Here is a 20,186-nt window from a genome sequence, read left to right on the forward strand (position 1 = left end):
TGTGTCAAGTTATGCACAGTGTGCAGATCTCAAGCTAGAATACCATTCTAGAATACCATTCTAGAATACCATTCTAGATCTAGAATACCATTCTTTGTATAGACACAGACACAGTATATAATCATTGTGATGTAGCCATACCTAGGTTCAAATACATGTGTATTTGAGAATCTGGTACTTAAAATACCATTTTTTTTGTGTGAATTTGTGTATTTTCAGAAAACAGCCCAAAACAAGTAATTTTATTTGAGTATTTTAACGGTTATTTCTAAAAAAAAAAAAAAATAGTCGACCAAATTGTATTTACAATTATTTTCTGAAACTTTTTTCACATACCATTTTGAAATACCAGGGTTAAACGCACAGGAGTGTGATTGAGTCAATGTATTTTCCAAATACAAATATTAAACTACTTGTCTTTTCAAATAAAATACATCTGAATACTAACTTTGTGAAAGTACCTGAGACATTGTAAATAGTATTTAAACCCTGGTCTGAATCTAGTGGCGCTTATTTTTATTTAACTAGGCATCAGTTAAGAACAAATTTATTTTTACCTAGGAACATGGGTTAACTGCCTGTTCAGGGGCAGGCATTTTTACCTTGTCAGCTCGGGGTTTGAAGACCACGGTTACTAGTCCAACGCTTATTTTCAATGACAGGCTAGGAACAGTGGGTTAACCACTAGGCCTGTTAACCAGGGGCAGACACTCGAGGCAGATTTAGGCTACCCTTGTCCCTACACTCTAGGGGTTCTAACCAAGGCTTGCCGTCCCTACACTCTAACCACTAGGCTACCTGCTGTCCCTACACTCTAACCACTAGGCTACCTGCCGTCCCTACACTCTAACCACTAGGCTACCTGTCATCCCTACACCTAACCACTAGGCTACCTGCCATCCCTACATTCTAACCACTAGGCTACCTGCTGTCCCTACACTCTAACCACTAGGCTACCCTGCCGTCCCTACACTCTAACCACTAGGCTACCTGCCATCCCTACACTCTAACCACTAGGCTACCCTGCCGTCCCTACACTCTAACCACTAGGCTACCTGCCGTCCCTACACTCTAACCACTAGGCTACCTGCCGACCCTACACTCTAACCACTAGGCTACCCTGCCGTATAGGATACGTCCATGAGGTTGACCATGACTCTGGCTGTTTCCAGGCTGAAGCCGTCCGTCTTTATGTCCGTTCCTGTAGAGGAGACATCACAAAGAGTTAGGACTTCTGCAGACTTCCACTCTACACAAAACAGTGTGCAGTATATGTACAGGAGAAATACGAATCATGACAGGAAAGAAAGCATGTAGCACTTCACTCACGTTTAGCGATGATTTTGTTGAGAATCGACTGGAGCTCAGCTGCTGAAATCTCCATGTCCTAGAAACAAGTGACAGTCACAAAAATTACAACTCTTATGTAAGGTTTCCCGCACACGGGAAAAGAGACGTTTTCAACAAAATAACGGAAACCAATCTTGAATTCCAAACGAACAACAACAAAATATATTTTTTAATTTTTTTATTAAAGATGGATTATCGCTCCTGATCAAAATGTCGTGAATGATAGATATTCATGTCATAGTCACGAGTCAACTGCATTACCCTCAAAAGTTACTTCAACCAGTGAATGCTAGCAATGGCTAGCTATTCAGCCTGTCTTAATTAATGAGTGTTAGCATGCTAATAGCTAACCCCGCACACAAACGTTTATATTTTTATTAAGGGGTAGGCAGTAAGTTGATTATGATATCACCAAAGTATGTTGTATTGGACATTTCAAAAAGCATTCCAAGCTAATGTGAAAACAGTCATGGTATTTAGTTTATGAAAATAAACCAGATTTAACAAGGCAACCTTGGTGCTAATTTGAAATGGCCGACAACGGTAGATTTTTTTGGGGGGGGGATTTTTGCGTCCGTACCATAGTAAGACCCACATGGCCGCAGTGACGAGGTTTATGTCACAGGGTGGAACTGTTGAGTTGTGAACACAGAGCTTCTTTCTCGTTGCCAGATGTAGTTGATTGTAACAAAGGGTGTGGCTTTCTGTATTTAACCTGTCTGTTTGCTCCTCTTCAGCAGATCTCCATTACTGTGTGTAGGTTGGCGTGCACAGGGAGAACAAGAACGGTGAGAGAAGCAGCCGTGTGATTGTAAAGTACAGTGTGTTGTTTCTGTGGCGTGATTGGCCCGTTCCACTTCTCCCTGGTCACGCCCTTCTATTAAAAATACAAATAAAAACGGGTGTTGCGCAATCCCTCTATAAATGAGTTACATTTGTTAGACGTATTGAATTGTTGATCTGTTTCCAATGTTTTGAAATGGGTCCTGTGATAAAGATATAAAGATATGTACGAGAGCTGCTGGGGATTTAAGTAACAGGAGCACCGAAGACTAAATATTGTTCTTGTGAATTATGTAACTCAGCCGGGAAAATAAACTGTTGATGATATGTGCGTATTTTATTTCCATGCTCCGCCCCTTTAAGAACACGTTTTATTTTAGTCCTGTATTTAAAAAGGTGGCAATTGTACGGCGACAGAAATGAGGTGTGTGTAAACACCCCACGTGACATACACTCACTACTGAAGCCTTTTCCCCCCTCAGTGATAACGGTTAGTAAAACTCACTTTTCCAGCTAGCTTTGCGAACAGACCTCTGAACCCAGCATCAACCTCTGCTTCAGACACAGTGTCCTGGGGAAATAGGAGTGAAAAACACATTTAGCACATTGATAAGTCACAGGGTATGCTGTTGTAGTGATAGGATAAGTCACTGGGTATGCTATAGTAGTGATAGGATAAGTCACAGGGTATAGTAGTGATAGGATAAGTCACAGGGTATGCTATAGTAGTGATAGGATAAGTCACAGGGTATGCTATAGTAGTGATAGGATAAGTCACATGGTATGCTGTAGTAGTGATAGGATAAGTCACAGGGTATGCTATAGTAGTGATAGGATAAGTCACAGGGCATGCTATAGTGATAGGATAAGTCACCGGGTATAGTAGTGATAGGATAAGTCACAGGGTATAGTAGTGATAGGATAAGTCACAGGGTATAGTAGTGATATGATAAGTCACAGGGTATAGTAGTGATAGGATAAGTCACATGGTATAGTAGTGATAGGATAAGTCACAGGGTATAGTAGCGATAGGATAAGTCACAGGGTATAGTAGTGATAGGATACGTCACAGGCTATAGTAGTGGTAGGATAGATCACAGGGTATAGAAGTGTTAGGATAAGTCACAGGGTATAGTAGTGATAGGATAAGTCACAGGGTATGCTGTAGTAGTGATAGGATAAGTCAGAGGGTATGCTGTAGTAGTGCTAGGATAAGTCACAGGGTATGCAATAGTAGTGATAGGATAAGTCACAGGGTATGTTATAGTAGTGATAAGATAAGTCACAGGGTATGCAGTAGTAGTGATAGGATAAGTCACAGAGAATGCTATAGTAGTGATAGGATAAGTCACAGGGTATGCTATAGTAGTGATAGGATAAGTCACAGGGTATGCAATAGTAGTGATAGGATAAGTCACAGAGTATGCAATAGTGGTGATAGGATAAGTCACAGGGTATAGTAGTAGTAGGATAAGTCACAGGGTATAGTAGTGATAGGATAAGTCACAGGGTATAGTAGTGATAGGATAAGTCACAGGGTATAGTAGTGATAGGATAAGTCACAGGGTATAGTAGTGATAGGATAAGTCACAGGGTATAGTAGTGATAGGATAAGTCGTAGGGTATAGTAGTGATAGGATAAGTCACAGGGTATAGTAGTGATAGGATAAGTCACAGGGTATAGTAGTGATAGGATAAGTCACAGGGTATAGTAGTGATAGGATACGTCACAGGGTATAGTAGTGACAGGATAAGTCACAGGGTATAGTAGTGATAGGATAAGTCACAGGGTATAGTAGTGATAGGATAAGTCACAGGGTATAGTAGGTAGGATGCAATAGTAGTGATAGGATAAGTCACAGGATATGCTATAGTAGTGATAGGATAAGTCACAGGGTATGCAATAGTAGTGATAGGATAAGTCACAGGGTATAGTAGTGATAGGATAAGTCACAGGGTATAGTAGTGATAGGATACGTCACAGGGTATAGTAGTGATAGGATAAGTCACAGGGTATAGTAGTGATAGGATAAGTCACAGGGTATAGTAGTGATAGGATAAGTCACAGGGTATAGTAGTGATAGGATAAGTCACAGGGTATAGTAGTGATAGGATAAGTCACAGGGTATAGTAGTGATAGGATAAGTCACAGGGTATAGTAGTGATAGGATACGTCACAGGGTATAGTAGTGATAGGATAAGTCACAGGGTATAGTAGTGATAGGATAAGTCGCAGGGTACAGTAGTGATAGGATAAGTCACAGGGTATAGTAGTGATAGGATAAGTCACAGGGTATAGTAGTGATAGGATAAGTCACAGGGTATAGTAGTGATAGGATAAGTCACAGGGTATAGTAGTGATAGGATAAGTCACAGGGTATAGTAGTGATAGGATAAGTCACAGGGTATAGTAGTGATAGGATAAGTCACAGGGTATAGTAGTGATAGGATAAGTCACAGGGTATAGTAGTGATAGGATAAGTCACAGGGTATAGTAGTGATAGGATAAGTCACAGGGTATAGTAGTGATAGGATAAGTCACAGGGTATAGTAGTGATAGGATAAGTCACAGGGTATAGTAGTGATAGGATAAGTCACAGGGTATAGTAGTGATAGGATAAGTCACAGGGTATAGTAGTGATAGGATAAGTCACAGGGTATGTAGTGATAGGATAGTGACAGGGATAGTAGTCACAGGTCACAGGGTATAGTAGTGATAGGATAAGTCACAGGGTATGTAGTATAGTAGTGACAGGATAAGTCACAGGGTATAGTAGTGATAGGATAAGTCACAGGGTATAGTAGTGATAGGATAAGTCACAGGGTATAGTAGTGATAGGATAAGTCACAGGGTATAGTAGTGATAGGATAAGTCACAGGGTATAGTAGTGATAGGATAGGTCACAGGGTATAGTAGTGATAGGATAAGTCACAGGGTATAGTGGTGATAGGATAAGTCACAGGGTATAGTGGTGATAGGGTAAGTTACAGGGTATAGCAGTGATAGGATAAGTCACAGGGTATAGCAGTGATAGGATAAGTCACAGGGTATAGTAGTGATAGGATAAGTCACAGGGTATAGTAGTGATAGGATAAGTCACAGGGTATGCTATAGTAGTGACAGGATAAGTCACAGGGGCTATAGTAGTGATAGGATAAGTCACAGGGTATAGTAGTGATAGGATAAGTCACAGGGTATAGTAGTGATAGGATAAGTCACAGGGCATAGTAGTGATAGGATAAGTCACAGGGCATAGTAGTGATAGGATAAGTCACAGGGTATGCTATAGTAGTGATAGGATAAGTCACAGGGTATAGTAGTGATAGGATAAGTCACAGGGTATAGTAGTGATAGGATAAGTCACAGGGTATAGTAGTGATAGGATAAGTCACAGGGTATAGTAGCGATAGGATAAGTCACAGGGTATAGTAGTGATAGGATAAGTCACAGGGTATGCTATAGTAGTGATAGGATAAGTCACAGGGTATAGTAGTGATAGTATAAGTCACAGGGTATAGTAGTGATAGGATAAGTCACAGGGTATAGTAGTGATAGGATAAGTCACAGGGTATGCTATAGTAGTGACAGGATAAGTCACAGGGTATAGTAGTGATAGGATAAGTCACAGGGTATAGTAGTGATAGGATAAGTCACAGGTATAGTAGTGCAGTGATAGGAGTAGTGATAGGTCACAGGGTATAGTAGTGATAGGATAAGTCACAGGGTATAGTAGTGATAGGATAAGTCACAGGGTATAGTAGTGATAGGATAAGTCACAGGGGCCATAGTAGTGACAGGATAAGTCACAGGGTATAGTAGTGATAGGATAAGTCACAGGGTATAGTAGTGATAGGATAAGTCACAGGGTATAGTAGTGATAGGATAAGTAACAGGGTATAGTAGTGATAGGATAAGTCACAGGGTATAGTAGTGATAGGATAAGTCACAGGGTATAGTAGTGATAGGATAAGTCACAGGCTATAGTAGTGATAGGATAAGTCACAGGGTATAGTAGTGATAGGATAAGTCACAGGGTATAGTAGTGATAGGATAAGTCACAGGGTATAGTAGTGATAGGATGCAGGGTATAGTAGTGATAGGATAAGTCACAGGGTATAGTAGTGATAGTAGTGATAGGGGATAGTAGTGATAGGGTATGCTGTAGTAGTGATAGGATAAGTCACAGGGTATAGTAGTGATAGGATAAGTCACAGGGTATAGTAGTGATAGGATAAGGATCACAGGGTATAGTAGTGATAGGATAAGTCACAGGGTATAGTAGTGATAGGATAAGTCACAGGGTATAGTAGTGATAGGATAAGTCACAGGGTATAGTAGTGACAGGATAAGTCACAGGGTATAGTAGTGATAGTGTGATTTGGTTCCTTTACATTGTCTAGTTTAGCCTCACAGGGTCTAGTCGCAGTGGCTGTAGGATAAGTCACAGGGTATAGCAGTGATAGGATAAGTCACAGGGTATAGTCAGTGATAGGATAAGTCACAGTGATAGGGTCACAGGGTATAGTAGTGATAGGATAAGTCACAGGGTATAGTAGTGATAGGATAAGTCACATGGTATAGTAGTGATAGGATAAGTCACAGGGTATAGTAGTGATAGGATAAGTCACAGGGTATAGTAGTGATAGGATAAGTCACAGGGGTATAGTAGTGACAGGATAAGTCACAGGGTATAGTAGTGATAGGATAAGTCACAGGGTATGCTATAGTAGTAGGATAAGTCACAGGATAGGATAAGTCACAGGGCATGCTATAGTAGTGATAGGATAAGTCACAGGGTATAGTAGTGATAGGATAAGTCACAGGGTATAGTAGTGATAGGATGAGTCACAGGTATAGTAGTGATAGGATAAGTCACAGGGTATAGTAGTGATAGGATAAGTCACAGGGTATAGTAGTGATAGGATAAGTCACAGGGTATAGTAGTGATAGGATAAGTCACAGGGTATAGTAGTGATAGGATAAGTCACAGGGTATAGTAGTAGTAGTGACAGGATAAGTCACAGGGTATAGTAGTGATAGGATAAGTCACAGGGTATAGTAGTGATAGGATAAGTCACAGGGTATAGTAGTGATAGGATAAGTCACAGGGTATAGTAGTGATAGGATAAGTCACAGGGTATGCTATAGTAGTGACAGGATAAGTCACAGGGTATAGTAGTGATAGGATAAGTCACAGGGTATAGTAGTGATAGGATAAGTCACAGGGTATAGTAGTGATAGGATAAGTCACAGGGTATAGTAGTGATAGGATAAGTCACAGGGCATAGTAGTGATAGGATAAGTCACAGGGCATAGTAGTGATAGGATAAGTCACAGGGTATGCTATAGTAGTGATAGGATAAGTCACAGGGTATAGTAGTGATAGGATAAGTCACAGGGTACAGTAGTGATAGGATAAGTCACAGGGTATAGTAGTGATAGGATAAGTCACAGGGTATAGTAGTGATAGGATAAGTCACAGGGTATAGTAGTGATAGGATAAGTCACAGGGTATAGTAGTGATAGGATAAGTCACAGGGTATAGTAGTGATAGGATAAGTCACAGGGTATAGTAGTGATAGGATAAGTCACAGGGTATGCTATAGTAGTGATAGGATAAGTCACAGGGTATAGTAGTGATAGGATAAGTCACAGGGTATAGTAGTGATAGGATAAGTCACAGGGTATAGTGGTGATAGGATAAGTCACAGGGTACAGTAGTGATAGGATAAGTCACAGGGTATAGTAGTGATAGGATAAGTCACAGGGTATAGCAGTGATAGGATAAGTCACAGGGTATAGTAGTGATAGGATAAGTCACAGGGTATGCTATAGTAGTGACAGGATAAGTCACAGGGTATAGTAGTGATAGGATAAGTCACAGGGTATAGTAGTGATAGGATAAGTCACAGGGTATAGTAGTGATAGGATAAGTAACAGGGTATAGTAGTGATAGGATAAGTCACAGGGTATGCTATAGTAGTGATAGGATAAGTCATCGGCTACAGTAGTGATAGGATAAGTCACAGGCTATAGTAGTGATAGGATAAGTCACAGGGTATAGTAGTGATAGGATAAGTCACAGGGTATAGTAGTGATAGGATAAGTCACAGGGTATGCTATAGTAGTGATAGGATAAGTCACAGGGTATGCTGTAGTAGTGATAGGATAAGTCACAGGGTATGCTGTAGTAGTGATAGGATAAGTCACAGGGTATAGTAGTGATAGGATAAGTCACAGGGTATAGTAGTGATAGGATAAGTCACAGGGTATAGTAGTGATAGGATAAGTCACAGGGTATAGTAGTGATGGGATAAGTCACAGGGTATAGTAGTGATAGGATAAGTCACAGGGTATAGTAGTGACAGGATAAGTCACAGGGTATAGTAGTGATAGTGTGATTTGGTTCCTTTACATTGTCTAGTTTAGCCTCTACACGGTCTTCGCAGTGGCTGTGGAACAGAGAAATAAACTCATGAAACACATATGTACACACATACAATTGTTGCTCAACTACATTTTGGGATTACTCTGCGGGATTTAGAGGTAATATGTGGTTTAGTGCGGTACTCTGCGTCACTGCTTCATTGCTCCAGACCACCACAAGGGGGAGTTAGAGCAATGTTTATGCTTTTGGGTCCCAAGGCACTAACTGACAACGAATGAATGGGAGACCAAATAGAAACCAAATAGAAACTGATAATTGTGCACGACTTCAAAATTGAATTTCAATGAATTGAATGATGAGGATGAAGAAGGTGATTGAATTTAGAACAATAGTGTGAGAATTGGTCTTCCTCTGTCCTGCACGCGCACACACCCGGAAAAACACTTATTTATTTCTACTCATCAGTATTACTTACTAAAACTGTTGTTCCACTAAGGTTTTTATTCTAAGAGAAATTAAAATGTTCAATTATATTCCATGATATTCTTACGATACATGTGTTGACTAAATATTTGCAAGTGATGTCTGCAAAATAATCAAGTTGATGGCGCAATCATATAGCCTCACCTACATCAAGCTGAGTGACTCAGTCATATAGCCTCACCTACATCAAGCTGAGTGACTCAGTCATATAGCCCGGCACCTACATCAAGCTGAGTGACTCAGTCATATAGCCTCACCTACATCAAGCTGAGTGACTCAGTCATATAGCCTCAGCACCTACATAAAGCTGAGTGACTCAGTCATATAGCCTCACCACCTACATAAAGCTGAGTGACTTAGTCATAGAGCCTCACCTACATAAAGCTGAGTGACTCAGTCATATAGCCTCACCACCTACATAAAGCTGAGTGACTTAGTCATAGAGCCTCACCTACATAAAGCTGAGTGACTCAGTCATAGAGCCTCACCTACATAAAGCTGAGTGACTCAGTCATATAGCCTCACCTACATAAAGCTGAGTGACGCAACTTTTACAGGAAGAACCACTGAACGCACACACCACACACTCCTTACTGAAATTGGGCCTGTTTCTCTGAGAACACTCGTAGGCAGAAGTCCCCGTTCAGGTCGGCCTCGAAGGTGGAGGGGACGATGAGGTACTCTCCAGGGGGCAGTTTGAAGCGGGTGCTGACCTCTCTCAGGTTGACGAAGGTCTCAGAGCGGGCCTTCTGGGCATGGGTCAGGAAATAGTTCTTATCCAGGTGGACCTCCCTCTGGCCGTGGAACTGTTGTGGTACCTGGGAGTAGAAACACATAATTTTACATCAGCAGCGTGGCCTAGTGGTTAGAGTGTAGGGACGGCAGGTAGCCTAGTGGTTAGAGTGTAGGGGCGGCAGGTAGCCTAGTGGTTAGAGTGTAGGGGCGGCAGGTAGCCTAGTGGTTAGAGTGTAGGGACGGCAGGTAGCCTAGTGGTTAGAGTGTAGGGGCGGCAGGTAGCCTAGTGGTTAGAGTGTAGGGGCGGCAGGTAGCCTAGTGGTTAGAGTGTATGGACGGCAGGTAGCCTAGTGGTTAGAGTGTAGGGACGGCAGATAGCCTAGTGGTTAGAGTGTAGGGACGGCAGATAGCCTAGTGGTTAGAGTGTAGGGACGGCAGGTAGCCTAGTGGTTAGAGTGTAGAGGAGGCAGGTAGCCTAGTGGTTAGAGTGTAGAGGAGGCAGGTAGCCTAGTGGTTAGAGTGTAGGGGCGGCAGGTAGCCTAGTGGTTAGAGTGTAGGGCGGAGGTTAGCCTAGTGGTTAGAGTGTAGGGACGGCAGGTTAGCCTAGTGGTTAGAGTGTAGGGACGGCAGGTAGCCTAGTGGTTAGAGTGTAGGGGCGGCAGGTAGCCTAGTGGTTAGAATGTAGGGGCGGCAGGTAGCCTAGTGGTTAGAATGTAGGGCGGCAGGTAACTTAGTGGTTAGAGTGTAGGGCGGCAGGTAGCTTAGTGGTTAGAGTGTAGGGCGGCAGGTAGCCTAGTGGTTAGAGTGTAGGGACGGCAGTTAGCCTAGTGGTTAGAGTGTAGGGACGGCAGGTAGCCTAGTGGTTAGAGTGTAGGGACGGCAGGTAGCCTAGTGGTTAGAGTGTAGGGACGGCAGTTAGCCTAGTGGTTAGAGTGTAGGGACGGCAGGTAGCCTAGTGGTTAGAGTGTATGGTCAGCAAGTAGCCTAGTGGTTAGAGTGTAGGGACGGCAGGTAGCCTAGTGGTTAGAGTGTAGGGACGGCAGGTAGCCTAGTGGTTAGAGTGTAGGGACGGCAGGTAGCCTAATGGTTAGAGTGTATGGTCGGCAAGTAGCCTAGTGGTTAGAGTGTAGGGACGGCAGGTAGCCTCGTGGTTAGAGTGTAGGGACGGCAGGTAGCCTCGTGGTTAGAGTGTAGAGGAGGCAGGTAGCCTAGTGGTGGTTAGAGGAGGCAGGTAGAGTGGTTAGAGTGTAGGGACGGCAGGTAGCCTCGTGGTTAGAGTGTAGGGACGGCAGGTAGTCTAGTGGTTAGAGTGTAGGGACGGCAGGTAGCCTCGTGGTTAGAGTGTAGGGACGGCAGGTAGCCTAGTGGTTAGAGGATTGGACTAGTAAATGAAAGGTTGCAAGATCGAATCCCCGATCTGACAAGGTAAAAATCTGCCATTCTGCCCCTGAACAGGCAGTTAACCCACTGATCCTAGGTCATCATTGTAAATAAGAATTTGTTCTTAACTGTTAGAAATATTATGAATAAACAATATTCTCATTTTAAATGGAACTGTAACTAAGTAAACTTATACTCTGTTTTATTATATCTGATTAACAATATGAGTTCATAAGAAGGGATTGTGTGACATGGACAAGGAGTAATTCAAGTTAATGAACACCATTCCAACAAGGAAGAAAGGAATGGTTTGTGGATTAAGTAAACAGATAATGTAGTTAACCTATGGTTGAACCGACGAAACTTAGCTCTGGGGTGTTTTAGATAAGGCTGTGAGTGCATTCCTAGGTTTTCTGTTAATTCGAACTGTCAGCTAAGTGGTGATCGATAATGTTGAGGGGTCAAAAGTTAATTCAGTTGTGTTGTGTGTCCTGTGTATGTGCTAGTGGGTCAGAATGAACTTTTAAAGTTCCCTTTGTCTCGGTCGAGAGGAGGGGATTCTGTTAAGCAATGAAATGACATCATGTTATTGTATATAAACTGTTGCTCGTGGTAACGTGGCAGCGCGCTCCGAGAATAAATACTTTTACCTATTATTGATAAGACTGGTCTCCGTCTATTTTATGCAAACAAGAATCTTACAAATTCTCATAAAATAGATTAAGGGAATTCAATTAATGAAAACATATCGGTATAATTAAATTGCAGTAACATTAACTTGTCTGGTTAAAGAAAGGTCAAATACATCACATAATGTTAATGTTACATCAGCCACAACCAGAGGGGGATCTTCTGCAGCTCAGTTGGTAGAGCGTGGTGCTTGGAACGGAAGAATTTTTAGTTTGATTCCAGGGAACCGCCGATTCTTAAAATGTTTGCACACGTAACTAAGACACTTTGGATAGAGGTGTCTGCTAAATGTCATATTTTTTATATAGTATAAATCACAATAAAAGTAACAGGCCTATAACAAACAGGACTGGTATTAATTATGGATTTATCTGACAGCAGTGGGTTTAATATAGCCTGAGTGCTGGTCGTTTCTGTAATGCACTTGTTTGTGTGACAGCTGCTGTAAACAGGGAATCATAAAACATAATTGATCGAATGATTGATTGGCGAGAGCACAAACAGATCTAGGACCAGTATATTATTATAATGATGCCCCCCCCCCACAAGCCCCACCTCATAGATGGCGAATCCGATGGTGTGCATGTCCTCTCCTACTTTCCTCATCCGTCTTCTGTTCTTCTGGATGAGTCCCACCACGAAGCTACAGCCCACCTCATTATCCCCCGGGTCGTCATCCTCTTCCTCCAGATTGATCTTGAACTGGGGATTCATCCAGAACGTGTCTGTGGGGGGAGGCGGGGGGCCAGGGTTATTATGAAGGAGAGTACTGTTATAAAGTATGACTTAGTGTTGTGTATGGTTGAGGTGTGTTTGTGGTATTTTTTAGAGGTATCTGTGGAGGGATCTGTGGAGGGATCTGTGGAAGGTATCTGTGGAAGGATCTGTGGAAGGATCTGTGGAAGGATCTGTGGAAGGATCTGTGGAGGATCTGTGGAAGGATCTGTGGAGGGATCTGCGGAGGGTTCTGTGGAAGGTATCTGTTGAGGGATCTGCGGAGGGTTCTGTGGAAGGTATCTGTGGAAGGATCTGTGGAAGGAATCTGTGGAAGGATCTGCGGAAGGTATCTGTGGAAAGATCTGCGGAGGTATCTGTGGAAGGATCTGTGGAAGGTATCTGTGGAAGGTATCTGTGGAAGGATCTGTGGAAGGATCTGTGGGGCGATCTGTGGAGGTGTCTGTGGAAGGATCTGTGGAGGTGTCTGTGGAAGGATCTGTGGAAGGATCTGTGGGAGTAGAGATTGACCAGGGTCAATATGAGGGTTGGGTTGAACAGAAGGTTAGAACAGAAGGTGTTTTATTCATACTCGTGGGCCATTTCCACTGCATGGATTTAGCCTGACGTTTTACATAAAGATTCCACTTCTATGTCTGAGGAAACTGTCTGTGTGAGTCACAGGAGGTTGGTGACACCTCAATTAGGGAGGACGGGCTCATAGTAATGGCTCTGACGGAAGTAATGGAATGGAACTCAAAATACATATGGTTTCCTGATGTTTGATACCATTCCATTAACTCCCATTCCATTTACTTCCATTCCATTTACTCCCATTCCATTTACTCCCATTCCATTTACTCCCATTCCATTTACTCCCATTCCATTTACTCCATTCCATTTACTCCCATTCCATTTACTCCATTCCATTTACTCCATTCCATTTACTCCCATTCCATTCACTCCCATTCCATTTACTCCATTCCATTTACTCCATTCCAGTGATTATTATGAGCTGTCCTCCCGTAAACAGCCTCCTGTGGTGTGTGTGTCTGTGTGTATGGGGCGTGCTTTACGGGCATTATTCCTGCATCCTCCTGCGGTCGATCCTTTCCTCCAGGCCCCGTCGTAGTTGGTCACACTCCATTGTTTTGTATCATCGGAGGTCAGGGTGTCAGGGGTCAGAGTGCAGATCTCCAGACGATGGTAATTCTTCATGAAGTCCGTGTACGACATCCTGTAAAGACACGAAGCAACACCAAGTCAGAGAAGGACATCCTGTAAAGACACGAAGTCAGAGAAGGACATCCTGTAAAGACATGAAGCAACACCAAGTCAGAGAAAGACATCCTGTAAAGACACGTAGCAACACCAAGTCAGAGAAGGACATCCTGTAAAGACACGTAGCAACACCAAGTCAGAGAAGGACATCCTGTAAAGACACGAAGTCAGAGAAGGACATCCTGTAAAGACACGTAGCAACACCAAGTCAGAGAAGGACATCCTGTAAAGACACGTAGCAACACCAAGTCAGAGAAGGACATCCTGTAAAGACACGAAGTCAGAGAAGGACATCCTGTAAAGACACGTAGCAACACCAAGTCAGAGAAGGACATCCTGTAAAGACACGTAGAAATACCAAGTCAGAGAAGGACATTGTGTAAAGACATGAAGTCAGAGAAGGACATCCTGTAAAGACATGAAGTCAGAGAAGGACATCCTGTAAAGACACGTAGCAATACCAAGTCAGAGAAGGACATTGTGTAAAGACATGAAGTCAGAGAAGGACATCCTGTAAAGACACGAAGTCAGAGAAGGACATCCTGTAAAGACATGAAGTCAGAGAAGGACATCCTGTAAAGACACGAAGCAACACCAAGTCAGAGAAAGACATCCTGTAAAGACACGAAGTCAGAGAAGGACATCCTGTAAAGACACGTAGCAATACCAAGTCAGAGAAGGACATCCTGTAAAGACATGAAGTCAGAGAAGGACATCCTGTAAAGACACGAAGTCAGAGAAGGACATCCTGTAAAGACACGTAGCAATACCAAGTCAGAGAAGGACATTGTGTAAAGACACGAAGCAACACCAAGTCAGAGAAAGACATCCTGTAAAGACATGAAGTCAGAGAAGGACATCCTGTAAAGACACGAAGTCAGAGAAGGACATCCTGTAAAGACACGTAGCAATACCAAGTCAGAGAAGGACATTGTGTAAAGACACATAGCAACACCAAGTCAGAGAAGAACATCCTGTAAAGACACATAGCAACACCAAGTCAGAGAAGAACATCCTGTAAAGACCAAGTCGGTAAACTATTATTCTTTAACACACAAATCAAGCTTGGTTGGTCAAGCACGGCACTTGTAAGGCCAGGATAGTGGGTTTGATTCCAATGGGGCGGCAGGGTAGCCTAGTGGTTAGAGCATTGGACTTGCAACCAGAAGGTTGCAAGCTCAAATCCCCGTTCTTAACTGACTTGCCTAGGTAAAAGGTCAAATAAATAAAAAATCAATGTAAGTTGCTTTCGATAAAAGTATCTCATTCCCAGAAACGTCCGCCTCTCTGTGCTTCTACACCTGCATTGCTTGCTGTTTGGGGTTTTAGTCTGGATTTCTGTACAGCACTTTGAAATATCAGCTGATGTAAGAAGGGCTATATAAATACATTTGATTTGATGTACAAAGAGCCTGGTGGACCAACGGGTCAAACTACATATAACGTACATCCCACACACACACATCATATATGCTATTGCTACTCTGTTATCTGCAACGTTGATGGGAAAGAGCTCGGAAGTAAGGAATTCAGTGGTATTTACATTTGAAACTTGGCGTTCGTTAGCAAACAGACAAAGACAGGGAGAAACTCCCAGCTGTCTCAATCAGCTTCATCTACCAACCAATCATCTTCCCCCATACATGTTGGGTCTCGCCTCTATTTGTAGCATCGCCTTGGGAGTCGCGTGATTCGCTAAAATGAAACGATGACAAATACTTTCCTCAGTAAATTGGGAGTGACCACAGAATTCCAAGGTAGAATTCTTTAGTCACTCCCACTGAGGCCTCTGTGCTCAATAGCCTGGGGACACATTAGATAAATGGCCGTTATATTATATATACAGTATTAACACAGACTGTGAAAACCAACCTGTGGAACAGAACACAGGTGGAACAGATCACAAAAACACCACAAAGCAGAAATGACATTTGCCAGTCCAATATTCTCCAAGCAATAACCTGATTTGTCTGTCTGTAAAAAAAAAAAATATATATATATATATATATATACACATTTAACAATAAAAAGCAACACAGGTAATTTGATCAGACACAAGCCATGACACGACTCACACGGTTAAACCCAGGCACACCTTGGCTTAGACCCACACAACTTTAATCATAAGAGATACTTGGGATAATGAGATTATAACGTGTTGCTTAAGTGGCCGTAAGGGAACTAAAATAAGAAAATAAATAATTAAAATAACAGATCCTTGGGATATAATTATGGGCTGGCCCGTTGAGTGCTGGAGAAAAACACTTTACCAGAACTCTCCATCGTCTGCTTTCACAACGTCACGCTCAGAAAAATCAACGCTGTTCCACTCCGAGGAGCTAGAGAGAGAGAGAGAGAGAGAGAAAGAGACAGAGAGAAAAAACAGTTTCTTTTAACAAGTGTGTGGTAACCATCAGTGTTGATTCAATTCAGAAAGCAAGTTGAAATTCCAATAACATTTCTCAGTTGACTTCCTAAATGAACTGAACTGGAATTGAACCCACCCAGTTTGAATTGAACCCACCCAGTTTGAATTGAACCCACCCAGTTTGAATTGAACCCACCCACTACTCTGAGGTTCTCTCTTACTTGTCACTCCAGGCCCCAGTCCACTCCACTGTTCCCCAGGGGTTACGCACTCTGACCAGCTTCTCCTTGCGGCCACGGTAGTTCACCTGGTTTAGTAAGGTCATCATACAGTAGTTAGGTCCTGCTTTGGGTTCAGACAGATCTCATACATTGTCGTCACCAACAATTTCTGAGTCAAGATCAACTTTCGCAGTCAAAAAGAAAGTTCAGATCTACCGCTCAGATTTGTAAAATTAACAGAATAAAAACAGTTATGTATGAATGAGGTGTGCAGTAGCCCTAATACATTATCAAATCATAATGGCTATATGCCTGGTCTAATACATTATCACAGCATATTGTCTATATGCCTGGTCTAATACATTATCAAATCATAATGGCTATATGCCTGGTCTAATACATTATCACAGCATATTGGCTATATGCCTGGTCTAATACATTATCAAATCATATTGGCTATATGCCTGGTCTAATACATTATCAAATCATAATGGCTATATGCCTGGTCTAATACATTATCACAGCATATTGGCTATATGCCTGGTCTAATACATTATCAAATCATATTGGCTATATGCCTGGTCTAATACATTATCAAATCATAATGGCTATATGCCTGGTCTAATACATTATCACAGCATATTGGCTATATGCCTGTTCTAATACATTATCACAGCATATTGGCTATATGCCTGGTCTAATACCTTATCACATCATATTGGCTATATGCCTGGTCTAATACATTATCACATCATATTGGCTATATGCCTGGTCTAATACATTATCACATCATATTGGCTATATGCCTGGTCTAATACATTATCACAGCATATTGTCTATATGCCTGGTCTAATACATTATCACATCATATTGGCTATATGCCTGGTCTAATACATTATCACAGCATATTGTCTATATGCCTGGTCTAATACATTATAACGTCATATTGGCTATATGCCTGGTCTAATACATTATCACATCATATTGGCTATATGCCTGGTCTAATACATTATCACAGCATATTGTCTATATGCCTGGTCTAATACATTATCACAGCATATTGTCTATATGCCTGGTCTAATACATTATCACAGCATATTGGCGATATGCCAGATCTCGTTTTTTTCCCCCGAGTTCCCAGTTGTCTGGAACGCCTTGAATTCGGAAGTCGGAGATTACGACTTCCCAGTTGATTTGAACACGGCATTAGTCTCAGCGGGGGGAGGGAGAGAGCTGCAGAAGGTCCGCCTCTCACAGTCCCTGCTCGCTCTCGCCTTCCTTTCCTCCGGTGAGACTGATCAGAGGGGCCAGTCTTCCACCTGGTGGCGTAACGAGTCGCATCTGCCTCATGAACAAATTAAATGTTGTTCCTATGAACAGAGAATGTAAAATATTCATCGATACGACGAGCTGCTAATAATAATTAAAACGCAGAGCTATCGATATAATCGGCTACTCATTCATTGCAGCTGCAGCGCGAGTGGAATTACGGAGAAGAGCTTTTATATTTCGTGCTGAATAAAAACAGAAACATGAACTCAGTCAAAAAGCAGCTCTTTGACAGTTTCTCTGTGGTTATCGCTTTAAGTTAGTCCATTTTACGTAGGTTAGTATCAAACTTTGCGGTGTCCGTCGAAGCTCTGTTCGCACAGTGATTTGAGCTATCTGATTGGCCAGCGCAGTAGGCGCACTCGATTTACCCACAGATCTCCCGGTCCGCCGTGTAAGCGGAGTTTGTCTTTTCAGACAAATAGAATGGTTCAAAATTTTGCTTATCCGGTGCGCAGGACTTCTGAATCAAGTGCACCGGAGGTCAACAGCGCAACCCAAAAAATGTGCTTTTATCCTTGAATTTTCAACAGAAATGTTTGGTGATAGACTCGTAATGCATTGAACAACGACCAGTAGATCACGATCGATCGGTTGGCAACTACTGTCATATACTATGAGGAACTTTGATAGGCTGGATCTGTTGGTGTTGTATAGCCAACTCATATATATATATATATATGGTCGTTGTCAATATGATAGGATTAACTTGTGTCAGTCACACAGTACTGCTGTATGCAACATAGACACATGACACACTCAACATTAATGCATACATCATACATAAAAGTTGTCTATAAAGCACAAACAGACCTGCGACCAGGCTTGGACTTTGTGGATATACTGTATGACAGGGATCGTCAACTAGATTCAGCCGATGGACGATGTTGTTTCAAACCTTGCTTACATTTGTATATGATCAAAGGTCTCTCTCTATTATGCGTTGGAATACTTGGGAGCGGATTTCTTACATTAAAATTAAATTTCCTCGTGTTTTACCATCTTTTTTTGTGTTGGGGGGTTGCTCCGAAAACATGGGGGGCCAAATGAAACCAACAGCGGGCCAAATTCTGCCCTCCAGTCGGGGAACCCGTGCTGTATGAAATATTGAGTCTGTCTAACGTTACCTCCATAGCCCCGGTCAGAGAGTAGGCGTGTCCTTTCACCAGCTTCTGATAGGTGACAGCCTCTGAGTCTGCTTGACTGGTGATCTGGAGAGACAGGGAACAGAACCGTAACTAAATCATAAGCACACCATGGAAAAAACCCTGACAATATCACAACCAAACAGCACCTGCACTAAAATAATTATCCACGGACACAGTTCATTCAGCTTGCTTTTTAGTCTAGGATTAGGCTTAATCTGTGCCCAGGAAACCACCCCCAAATGTTTACTGCATTTAAAAGGTGACAGATGTTTTTATCCAGAGCGACTTATGTTTCGTGGCACAGTGCAGTGAAGAACCCCCCCTGCCCCAAGTATCATGCTATTAAAACCAAATCTTAGATATTATCATGTCCTTCACTGCATGTAACAGTCTCCATTATGTTTTTATAGAAGATGCTCTTATCCCGTAAAACAACTACATATCACAATCATGTTTTCATTACACACGGCAAATTAAACCTGAAACCTTCCAAACTGGATGATGATAATAGTAATATAAATGTTATATTCTGAAGTTGTACACACGTCGATGGAGCAGCCCAGCAGAGCTCCAGAGGCCAGGGCTTTCCTGATGATCTGGAACAGGTCGGAGGGAGCCTTCTTCAGGTCATAGTTCTCTGCTATCCCTCCTGTGAAGTCCTCAAAGCCCTCAGTGGTGGAGCCACCTGAAAGAGCCTCATAGCATCCATTCACCCTGAGACAGAGACAGAGAGACAATATATTCAGACTCATAGCATCCATTCACCCTGAGACAGAGACAGACAATATATTCAGACTCATAGCATCCATTCACCCTGAGACAGAGACAGACAATATATTCAGACTCATAGCATCCATTCACCCTGAGACAGAGACAGACAATATATTCAGACTCATAGCATCCATTCACCCTGAGAGAGAGACAGACAATATATTCAGACTCATAGCATCCATTCACCCTGAGACAGACAATATATTCAGACTCATAGCATCCATTCACCCTGAGACAGAGACAGACAATATATTCAGACTCATAGCATCCATTCACCCTGAGAGAGAGACAGACAATATATTCAGACTCATAGCATCCATTCACCCTGAGACAGAGAGACAGACAATATATTCAGACTCATAGCATCCATTCACCCTGAGAGAGAGAGAGAGACAGACAATATATTCAGACTCATAGCATCCATTCACCCTGAGACAGAGACAGACAATATATTCAGACTCATAGCATCCATTCACCCTGAGACAGAGACAGACAATATATTCAGACTCATAGCATCCATTCACCCTGAGACAGAGACAGACAA

General features: G+C 42.4%; 1 protein-coding gene across 1 annotated transcript in view; it reads right to left on the reverse strand.

Moving 5' to 3' along the window:
* The window catches only part of LOC112236240 (calpain-2 catalytic subunit-like), a 45,205-nt gene that overhangs the window by 7,420 nt on the left and 17,599 nt on the right, over positions 1-20,186 (reverse strand). Inside the window, exons 5-15 of the mRNA XM_042305636.1 lie at positions 19,417-19,585; positions 18,851-18,934; positions 16,395-16,480; positions 16,076-16,144; positions 13,601-13,761; positions 12,366-12,535; positions 9,600-9,823; positions 8,550-8,586; positions 2,639-2,704; positions 1,330-1,387; positions 1,137-1,201 (exon numbers count right to left, since the gene is read on the reverse strand). Coding sequence (XP_042161570.1) covers positions 1,137-1,201; positions 1,330-1,387; positions 2,639-2,704; positions 8,550-8,586; positions 9,600-9,823; positions 12,366-12,535; positions 13,601-13,761; positions 16,076-16,144; positions 16,395-16,480; positions 18,851-18,934; positions 19,417-19,585 — 1,189 coding nt within the window. The remainder of the gene's footprint in view (positions 1-1,136; positions 1,202-1,329; positions 1,388-2,638; positions 2,705-8,549; positions 8,587-9,599; positions 9,824-12,365; positions 12,536-13,600; positions 13,762-16,075; positions 16,145-16,394; positions 16,481-18,850; positions 18,935-19,416; positions 19,586-20,186) is intronic.

This window comes from Oncorhynchus tshawytscha, linkage group LG24 (assembly GCF_018296145.1).
Source record: "Oncorhynchus tshawytscha isolate Ot180627B linkage group LG24, Otsh_v2.0, whole genome shotgun sequence".
Classification (NCBI taxonomy): Eukaryota; Metazoa; Chordata; class Actinopteri; order Salmoniformes; family Salmonidae; genus Oncorhynchus; species Oncorhynchus tshawytscha.